The sequence below is a fragment of the Echeneis naucrates genome, chromosome 12, assembly GCF_900963305.1.
Source record: "Echeneis naucrates chromosome 12, fEcheNa1.1, whole genome shotgun sequence".
Taxonomy (NCBI): Eukaryota; Metazoa; Chordata; class Actinopteri; order Carangiformes; family Echeneidae; genus Echeneis; species Echeneis naucrates.
This window is the reverse complement of record NC_042522.1, coordinates 15,537,398-15,548,760: the sequence shown is the minus strand read 5'-3', so window position 1 is coordinate 15,548,760 and position 11,363 is coordinate 15,537,398. Positions and strand designations below refer to the sequence as shown.

Below are 11,363 nucleotides of genomic sequence, written 5' to 3'. Positions count from 1 at the left end.
AACACGATCGGATCAAATATTTCATAACCTACCTGGGAGACTGCAGAGAGAGAGGCTTTCAGCTGAATAAGGCTGTCTCTCTTTGGCCTGCTACCAGTCCTTCATACATCTGGCAGACCTATCAAAGGCAGCCATGAATGCTGCAGCATAAACTAATTTCCCTTCATTATGTAACGAGCCATGCCAGATTTATTCATCAGACAACACAAATGCATTTTATACACTGCAAGGCAGTAGGAGACGTTCATATATATCATTACAGGCCCTTATGGTGCCTCCTGCCTCTCTACAGTGTGACAGATTCAGAGAGGAGGCTGAGGTTGCTGTGCTCCCCACCCCTCACAGACACACAGTCACATGACGTCACCCTGCCTCCACTCATGTCGGCTATGAGCTGCAAAGGGGAGCTGCTGTGAGCCTGCCATTTCATTTCCCTGTTTTTCTAGAACTCCCGGCATAACATAGTCATGTTTGGCTTGGAGAGCTCAAAACAAAGCACGATAAATGTGGTGCAGATAGTCCTGTTGTTGTTTTCCCCATCAGTTATTTCAGGTCATGACAGACTAAGGTGGTTTGCTTGTAGTGTTAGTATTATTTGTCCATGTTAAGAATGTTAAGTATTTTGTAGTTTGTTAATCAATCCTGATATTGTCGTCACTAAGTCATGTAACCCTGTTTTATTCTGTGTAACAGAAACCAGACTTAATTGATTAGCTGGTTCAGACCTGGGGTGGGGGGGCTATTCATTTAATCCTTTTAGTGGTGGCTCAGTCGGTGGAGCATAAAACGGAGTAACCAAACATTGTTTATATCTAATTTGAAGTTGTAACAGAGATCCACATATACACGTGCATGTCGAACGCACGCACAACACACAAATATTCACAGCAAATTAACATGAAATTTGAATATATTTCATTCAATTTCATTCAATGTATTTCATGTTGAGTGAATAAGATGATTTTTGATGACTGAGTCCGCCTGTTTGTGACAAGAGGTATAATTATAAAAACGTACATTCACTTCACTGTCACTTTGGCGTAACAATGTTAAAAGGATACAAAATGTTCCCAGCACCTCCTGCAAGAGCCACGATCGAGCAAGTGCCAGGAGATTAAGGTTAAAACTGTGACGAAAAGCAAAGCTTCCATAAAGGCCATAAAGTGTCCAGTTTAATTGACGCTTTTTGGCTGAAAGGACTCCCTTAAATGGCAAATTTTAACTTTTCATACAGACATTTTCATTATAATCACGACACCACAATCTGAGCACTTAATGTATCATGTGACAGTTGAAAAGAATGAATAGAAACTAGAAGGGGAAATTTTCACAGCTCAAAAATAGACATTGACAGGCATGGCATCATTTCTTATTCACTATGTTGTACAATTAAGTAAAATTTGTATGATTAAACTAGTAACGACGTCACAGTCGTAGTAGATCACATAGAAATAACAATGACACGGTTAAATAATATTTATTCATTCTGAGTATCAGCTGAATTGATAGGTTTGTGCGTCGTATATTTAACGTGTTGTCATTATATAGATTTAAATGTGATACAATTCTTGAAAATGTTATTTAAGGTTATTGATGCAGCTTTCATCACAGCACAGGAGCTTGACCTAAACAGCACTGAGTGCCACCCCACAGTGCCACCCAGTGTCCAAAGCTCAAGGAGAATTTTTCTGTTGGCACTTTTTCTACCAAAGTATTGCCCATTAATTCAATTCACCGCGACTTCTGATAGATCTTTGAAGTTGCACTCATATTTTTCCTCCCTGATTAAAGTCATAAAAACCCCCACAGCTCACGTCATCCAACCAAAAAGGTCTAATTACCAACCTCTATATGCAAAATTCTGCATTAGGCTGCTGATCGCACTTATTCAATCATTCAAAGTAATTCGATTTGCTTCAATTGTGTGGCCTGAAGTGATTGCCCTGGTGTACAGAACAGGTGATGAAAATCAGGCAATCGGTCACAAGTGGCTCTTTAGAGTGAGCGAATGACTAAGACCTCCTCAGACTCCCAGTATGTGGTGACTATTGTGTAGTATGGTAAACCTTTTGAAGCCTTGCTCATTAAAGTCACGCTGTAAGAATAATCCATTTCAATAATATGCTTGATAACCTGCTAAGCAGGTCTTTCATCTGCAATCTGTGATGTATTGCAGTGATTACATGCACACGTTCTTTGTACCGTGCAGTTTTAGTTTTTTGTGAGGTCCATGATAATGCACAGGACCAGCAAATATCTCACATGGCGCTGCTCTGTGTGTCCAACCTGAGACCACGTGTGACTCATTCTGTGTTGTTAAGGTCAGCCTGAGATCTGAGATACTTCTGAATATCCTGCAGGGTTTTGTGTTACGATCGGACAATACCCCGAAGAAACCTTCAACCTTCTCAACACAAAATGTTGCTCACCAAGCAAACGCACACAGATGAGTTAATGGACTCTATTTGTCCTCACCCTTTGGCTTCCTGTAACAATCTGTACGTCAATACTGTCATGAAAGGGATCAGTGAAGTATGAGAATTTTACACAGGCACGGCGTGTGGGTGCCTCACTTTGTTCGAGGACTGTTCAGTTCACACTGTTGACCTTTCCAAAGGGTTCAACACACTTTAATAAGATGGGCCAATGAATGATGTAGAGCAGGCACAACAAGTTGACAGATGCAGCATTTAAAAATGATTGTAAGTGAGCACACGACAGCTGTTGTCTGCAGCATGACTCATTGAATTCCCTCTGCTCTGAAAACAAGGTGATGTTTAAATAGGTGAATACATTTTATTTGGAGCAGCAAATTGTTTAAAAATAGGAGCAAACGCGCATGAAGTAAAGACACAACATAGAAATGTTGAACCGTGAAAAAAAAGAGACAACTCTCATGTACAGTTCACTTTGTTTTATTTATTTTTATTGATTTAGGATGGCCACTTTAATGGTTTTGGTTTATGGACTTCTTAAATGCTGGTTTCTCCTCCCAAGATGAGTCAAACATTTAATGGTTGAATTCATTTCAAAACTAGAGGTGGAAATAGACAACAAAAGATTGTGATTAATCTGATGCAGGTTTTTTTAAGATTTAAGGAAAGGGAGCATTATGCATGAGGCCATTTACTGCTTAAAGTCCATTTCTTGATTAAATGTCTGCACTTTCCGTTATGTCACATTTTGAAACGAATAACTTTTACATGTAACAGTATATTTCCACACTGCAGTACCAATGGTGTGAAGTTACAATAATCATAACTTTACCTAAATAACAGCTTTTAAAAATGAATTTTACAAGGGGCTTGGGCAGACAAAGCAAAAGCAGTAAAATAAAAAGCAACACACACAGCACAAGCTAGTTCAGTCCTACAGTTTGTACAGCAACTTTCCCTTCTTGTACTTTATTTAGGAGGAATATACTTCAACTTTGAATAAACTAAAAGGACTTGGGACTTTTTTTTTATAAGAAAGATTTGAGCCAATTGAATAAATGTTGCACTTTGTACTAAAATGGACAAAAGAGGCTAGAAGAACCTACCAAAGTGTTCATAAAAACTGAAATAAAAGGAAAACAGAGCGGAGCAGAATTTGTATATTTGGTGTCTAGGGGGAACTTTCCAAAAAGACGAGGCCTTTAGTTTATAAAGCTCAACCTCAAGCCGAAGAAACTGTATATTTAGTGTAGGAGTAATCAGGACTGGGAAACAGTAAACTTATTTACGAGGCTTAGAGAGTGAGCTGAGGCTGGACATGTGGATAAGACAGAACTGTTGGTGCCACAAAACATCTCAGTTTTCAGTCTCAGCAGCCTGAACTCTTTAGGTCTATTTTATGCACCTACCTGATATAATATTGTGCGTTTTACTCCTCTATTTAGCTGCTAGCTATCATCAACTCATAAAATGTCTACTCCCACTTCAACCAGCCTCCGAAATGGTAATGCATTAGGAATAATAGTAGACTTTGACCCTGTAAAAAGGGGCCATTTAACATAAATACCCTTCAAATTTGTCTCATTTGGTGGGAAATACGTTTATAATGGAGGGTTTTTCTTTGTGTGTATTCTTACATTGAACTGGGACTACTTTTTCACATGTAAATCAACTGAACACTTCTGCTCTCCCCATCGTGCTTGTTGAGGCAGAATCAATTACGCACCAGTCGAGTCCAGCATGGCGGAATGACGTTGACATCTGCTGCAGTCAGTCTGCAATCTCTGGACAAACAACAGCGCGCAATAATGATGATTTGTCATCATCACTTTCTCATCCTGATACCGGCACCGAGCTACTTTTAAAAACCTCCCAACACACAGCTGGATCTGCAGGAGCATCATTATCAACTTCCTCTTCAGGAGAGAAACTTCGACAAACCTGCAGCTGCACACAGATTTTTTTCTAAACAAATAATACTAATAATAATAAAAAAAAAAACAACAATATGGTGCAGATTTTCTAAAGCTAGGTGAAGCTGATTGTTAGTCTGTTATTGCTTCGATCAGGTATTTTCTCTGATAAGATGGGTGGAGTGTGCTTGTGCTATTCATGGACTTGCAGATCAGTGTGGCCAGTTTTCATTATGCTGGTCACTTTACCCTGTTTGATGGACTGCTCACAGAGTCCGGCAGCAGCTGCTGGGAAAGTCTACCCCGGCAGAAACCACTGGGCAGTAGGTAAGACAAACTTCAAATGCTTCACACAAAACAGCGAGATGGGATTTATGTTTCACTGGTTTGATTTGAAATGGAATTATTTAGACCAGCTCATGCATCAGAAGTGGATCTGAAGTATTTCACCTTAAGAATGTTTTCTGTTTTAGAGTCAGAAATCTGCAGGCGTTACAGGACTGCTATTCTTTTGAGGAAATATTTGCTCTCTAATAATTAGAGTTGTGCAGTGGTTGATTTAATATAGAAGAAGAAGAATGACAATAATAATAATGCATAGATCTTCATTCCTTCATGAACATTGTAGAGATGTTTCTTCCCCTTAGTTTATGCCAACTTGTCAATGAAAGACTACATTAAATTGCAGTAAATTAAATGATATTACATTTTGCCAGTATAGCTTCTTATGGACATGAAAGCTGATTAATGGAGGAGAAAATATTTAATACATTGCATCGCAGTTTTCAAACGATCTAGTCTTGATTTGCGTGAAAACATGAGCTTTAACTACAGAAGGATTACAGGAACAGGACAGCCACGATGTTGGTTTATCTAACTTGACAGCAAAAAGATCAGTCTTCATGCATCTCTGTCCAACTTCTCAGGTCATTTGATGGGAAAGAAGAGTATTGAGGTGCAGCCTGAGCTGAAAACGGACCCTGACAGTGACCACCTACAATCTCCAGGAACGGCTGAGGTCACATTGCTGGGCCAAGATGTGCGTTTGATGGCGACTCTGGCACAACAAAACAACTTAAAACAGATGAAGCCACAAACTGCAGACGGACTTAGACTGTGGAGCAGCTGGAGAGAAGAGGACGGAGACAAATATCCAAGAGAGGTGAGGCTGTGGACGTTACCTCCTTATTTATGCAGCTGTTAGTGATCCTTTAAGTGATTTGGAAATGACATGTTATGGTTACATCTATTTCTCCATCTCATCACTGCGCTATAGATGTCAGACCTGCTTCTTCTGGCTTTGAAACTGCAAAAGAAATGACTCCAACCTGAAGACAAATCACCACATGACAACGCTGAACGCCAAATGCTGGAAGCCCAACAGAAGTTTATTTTAATGGTAATGTCAAATTTCCAAGATGTACATCATGCTGCAGTTTGAACACAGACTGACCTGAAAACTTTATGTCGCATAAGCTGAAAGCCTAAATAAATATACGGTTGTGATAACTGCATTGTGGATGCCTAATCATGCTTTGCACACCTTTCTGTGAAGAGGTCTGTTGTATTTATCCCGTTGGACAGTCAGTGTTGATGTAACTCTGCTGTTTGCACCACCAGATGGCGCAACACATACATATTTTAAGAGCTCCTTGTTTTCTTGTCACATTTTGAGGCTCCTCCATTGCATGGTGGGCTAATACACTCATAATTACAGACCGCTGAAAGAAGTTTATGGTCAACTCAATTAGCTTTGATGCAGATTTTTTGTCATCAGAAGGCTGAAATAGTCACAGTGAAATACAAACAACCCAGTGTCTATTCAGGACAGTAGGACAGATGATGATGGGCGCTATCATTGGCCCCCAGGGCTCGGAGACAAAAGGAAATGCTAATTGAAACAATTTGGTTACATACATCTTTCTCTTAAAGCCAGAGAGCAGTTTTCTTTTCTCTTCTCCTCCCTGATTTATCACGGATGATTGGCAAACAATGGAGGTACAAGGCACTTTCACCCCATCATTATGAGTCTAATCCCAGGAACCAGTGAGATAAAGTACACAGGAGTTAATGAGGAGGAAATAAGTGGCCTGACAAACTCATTCTCTGAAACAGAGAGTAAGTTTTACAGAACGCAACCTGACACTTACTCTACAACACATTTTATATTAAAATGGTTCAGATGATCTTTTTCGAGTTCAAATTGCTTTTATAAGCTGGGTGGGACTTTTTGGGATCTCTTCTGGGAATCAGTGATGAAAATATCACACACGTGCAGAAAAGCATGGCAGTACGAAACAACATAATTACTTTTGAAAAATACAAGCTGGAAACTTAGAGCAATAATTGTTTCTTTGCTTTTATTAATAAATGCCCCCCCCCCCCAACTCTGACAGTCATCCACCACTAAGGGGAGCTATATTTAGATTTTTGGAGATTTTTGTCCGCTCAGTTTTCATCTGCACCAACCGCCTGCTGGCTGATCGTTATGTTTTACATACGTCTACATAAATATGATTGGTAAATCAACTCCAGCTCACCTAAGCTACTCTTTCTTGCATTTTTCAGTCATTTCAGTCCAGTTTGTCTGTCTCTCTCACAGCTTAATGAGTCATTATTGTCTTTGTTGATTTTACATATAAAGTTTATTGTGTAGAGAAAATATTCACATTTCATAGTTATTTCCTGGTGAAAACCAAGAACTTGGGTCCAAAAACCAGCACCAGAGGATGAATTAAAATGAGAAGTGATAAATACATCCAGATTTTTTTATATCGGCAGTGTTACATTTGATTAGAATGAGACATGTCTGAATGGTTGTAAGACTTTACAGTAAAAACAGTTTTCAGAGAAGATAAAGGAGGAGAAAAACACCTACACCGCTACGATTTATCAGTAGTTCCATATTTTACAGTCAGGTGTCCAAGCTTTTCATACGGTCACAGGGTGTCTCTGCGTCTCTCACCTTTTTAAAACTTCCAAAATAAACAGCAGGAGGAAGTCAGTTTTTCACAGACACTTTGATTCTCGGTGTCCGTGTTTGACCTTTGCTCAGCATCACCACGTCTTCCCAATTGACTGAATGTGTTCCTTAGCCTTCATCCTCAGCGAGGCAATACTGGAGTTCCTGGGATCAGCAGAGCACTGGTACGCCGGGGGTGGGGGGCACATGGAGCTGATGTGGGGCAGGTGAGGATTGTGTCCCAGGCCCGGGGAGTTGAGGAAAGGCGTCGGCAAGGAAGAGGGCATGGAAGGGGGGGGGGAAGGGGTGTAAGTGGCCGGGAGGCCCTGCGTGCCGCCGATGAAGCCTGGGAGGGACTGCAGGGAGGTGGAGGTGGTGATGGGGCTGGACAGCCAGGGGTCCAGCTGCAGACCGGCCCCCAGGGAGCTGCTGGGAGAGCGGCCGAAGGCCAGCAGAGAGGTGGAGGTGTCCTGGAGCTTGATGGAGCTCACCTCCAGCTTCTCCTGCCGGCGCCACTTGGCCCGTCGGTTTTGGAACCAAACCTGAAAAAAAAGAGGAGGGTCTTTATTTTAAACTTTTTTTTTTTTTTTCAACTCAACACAACGTTATTTAAGAAGACAACCGCATGTTGTCTGCTTTAGACAAAGAAACAGCAGAAAAACACCTTTAAAGTAAAATACAGTAAGACTTTTAAATATATTAAGTATAAAATGAAATGTGTGCATCGTGCTACAGTATTTAAATATTTAAGTCAGTGGTGAGCGTATGAAAGGTGAATAATAATAAATGAAACACTTTCCATTACATTGTCCCCTAAATCTGAATTTACGCACGTTAACAATGTCAGATTTTTTTAAACTGGCTGAATTTCTTATCTTCCAGTTTCTTTGATTGATCATTGATTAATGTGGAATAAAAGCAACATCCTATTTATATCCAAAGAAAACCAAATATTACTAAACTAAAAAAAGATTCAAATAAATATAAATTTCCCCACTGCACCAATTCGTCCTTCAACAGCAGAGGATGCTTTGCTGATGTAAAAATCAGTGACTGTGCTAAATAACAGGATTGAAAATTAGATTTATGATCTCAAAGTTTTGAGAAACTACATTAAAATGAAACTATCTTCCACTGTAAATATAAAAGAGTCATTGTGATGTTCTGTTGTGTACTATGTTTTTTTTTTTTATGTTTCAGACCCCAGAGGGTTAGGCCTCTGAAACAGGGACAGAACAGGCTCCGGTTCTGCTCCAGTTTGTGGGACTCACCTGGACTCGGACCTCCGGCAGGTTGACCTTCAGGGCCAGCTCCTCCCGGCTGTACACGTCCGGGTAGTGGGACTTCTCGAAGGCTCTCTCCAGCTCGTGGAGCTGGAAGGTGGTGAACGTGGTTCGATTCCGGCGATGCTTCTTTTTGGGGTTTTCGTCGTCGGACAATTTTCCGTCTCTGTCCGGAGAGTCCGGACTGACCGGAGCTTCAGCCGCCCCGCTGGAGCAGCACACACCTGGGGGGGGGGGTCAGGATAAATACTCTAATGCTCTCTTTTATGGCCACGTTTTCTACATTTATTACGATTGTCTGACTTTAATCATTTCTGCAAGTTTGAGGAAAAAACTGCCTCAACTTTCTTTATTCTAAGGTTTTACAGCCACGTCACATTAGACAAACAGGTGAAAGTATTATGTTTAAAAAAAGTGTTTAAAATGGTTTTTCTTATATAAATACAACGTGCTGACATTAAAAAAAAAAAAAAAAAAAAGAATCAACTTACTGTCAAAACTTTCTGAGTAATGACTTTTCTTCATTGGGGTCACTATTACATTCCCGCTGCGTTCAGCATCTTTGAGCAGAGCTTTTTCCGTCATGTTGTAGGAGGACCTGTGGAAGATGGAGTCCTCCTTGAAGCCCAGGATCGCCTCGATGCTGTGGACGGTGGCCGGGTTGGTCCCGGGGCTCTGGACGGAGCGTGCGGACGGAGACAGGCGCTCATCCATCATCATGACCTGGGAGGGAGATCCAAGGAGCCACATTGGTCGGTGAGGTCCCCCCCCCCCACTCCCTCTCTTCTTCTCCCAAAAAAAAAAAAAAAAAGAAAAGAAAAAGATGATCCAAATGCAATCTATCCAAATGTACGGTGACTCCTGCGTTTTGGAAAAGTTTCAAACTGTTGATGGACGCTGGCGGAAAACGTGCGCAGCAGAGAGGCCACACATCAGCAGGAAGGCTCAGTGGTGTGGGAGCATCTTCAGAGGGGGCTTTTAAAGTAGTCCCTGCTGCACGACCCCCCCCCTGCTCATGTTGCACCCCCATGCACGTCAGAGAGAGGACGTCCTGTTGGATTTGGCCCTGCTGGATTTAGGGGTGACTGTGCGCCCAGGCGGCCGGGCAGGGAGGCAGGGAGGCAGGCAGGGAGGATCCAGCAGCCTCCACACCCTCCCTGTAACTCCTCCCCATCTCAAGTGCATCAGTCAGTGCTGCCTCTAAACCTTCTTACATAAATCTTAAAACCATCTTTCCACTCCTCCAGATGTCATGTTCATGTCAGTCTGTGGAAAAAAAAAAGAGGAAGATTAGGCAAACAGATTAAGGTACAACAAAATCATAATTACTAGATTTCTGGTCAGGACATGGTCTGCAAGATGAGAGCTTAGTATTTAATCAAAGCGTCAACATATTGTTGCCAAAATGAATGAACATGAAGGTGAAGAATTATTTGTTTTATTGACCCAAAGGAGAGGAAAGATGTGGAAAAAAGAAACTTGAATACGTGAATAGGCCCATCAAATTCATTCAAAGTCTTTCTTTAACAGTTTGTGAACTAAATTTAAACTCTGAGGACTTCCTTCCTCCCGTTCTTACAGGTGTCGAGTCAAACAGGGTAACAAAGCCCAAACAATAACTATAACCACTTAACGGCAAACAAAGATTGACAGCAGTGTGGTAATCCTCCTTTAAGGGATTAGATGATTTTACTCAAAAGAGTTAAAACCCTTAAAACTATTTAGCTTTTCCTAATCACAGAAGGTGACTTTATCCTTTGTTTGCCTAGGAGAGGTGGGGGCAGACAGAGAGATGCTAACTGACCACTGTTTTAATTAACAACATGAAGTTGTGAGGTAAAACTTTATTCTTTAGTGCAAAACTTAAAACTATTGTCTAATGTTCTTGTGCGTTCTTACAGCCGACACATATAACATTATAAAAGGTTAAAGATTTCGAGAAGTTTGATTCGACAAGTTTGATAAAAAGTTGCCCGGATAATTCAATTTCTTTCTTGTTAGCTGCGACTTAGCCTTGTTCACTGAGGCTGAATGAAGCCTCTATCTTTATATAAAAGCTCAAGTGTCTCAAGTACCAATAATGAAGAAATTGTCAAGAGAGAAAAATAGTGGTGGTATAATTCACATCAAACTTAATTTGAATTAAAGTTTCATTGAAGTTCAACTTTTCCAAATGCAGTTTAGTGTTTAGATGAAAGCTTTTCTTTTTCCCCCAGCTGGACTCATTTGAGTCTTAAAGCTGCTGACAACTGTCTTAAAACCAGTAAATACTAATCAGAATAAAAACAGAGCTGTTGAGTAAAGGTTAGAATATTGATAACAAAGAAAATAAAATATATCTTAAAACGTCTCACTGTAACTTCGAAGTTCCACCATGAATTCATCCACCATCTGTAATTACTGACCGTCTCAGCAGCCTTCAGTATGGGGGGGGCGCTTTAAGGCCTCACTGTCATCGTGCTGAATTCAGGACTCTGCCCCTGAAACTGGCCTAGATCCTGAGGAAAGGTGAAGCATGAGCTGGCGTTGACTGAGTACATTCAGCCAAATACTGAGGTAAATAAACCTGACTGTTTTTAGGCCTTTGTATTCTATTTGAGTATTTACATCATAAATATTAGGTCAGTTATGCTCAAGAAACATACAGTATGCTGCACTACCTTTGTCTGAATCCACAGCTAACTATGAATTCACAAGAATAAGACAGGCTGGTCTCATCTGCGGTCCCCAGATGGTGGAACGAAGCCCCCCAAATCCCATCAGACCCGGG

The 11,363-nt window shown here is 40.9% G+C and overlaps 1 protein-coding gene across 1 annotated transcript; it reads right to left on the bottom strand.

The window, feature by feature from the left end:
- Positions 1-7,405: 7,405 nt before the first annotated feature.
- On the bottom strand, positions 7,406-9,343 carry rx3 (retinal homeobox gene 3). The gene is made up of 3 exons (XM_029516193.1): positions 9,085-9,343; positions 8,582-8,817; positions 7,406-7,852 (listed from the first exon to the last, which is right to left on the bottom strand). The coding sequence occupies exons 1-3, from the start codon at positions 9,341-9,343 to the stop codon at positions 7,406-7,408; spliced, it is 942 nt and encodes a 313-aa protein (XP_029372053.1).
- Positions 9,344-11,363: the final 2,020 nt, after the last annotated feature.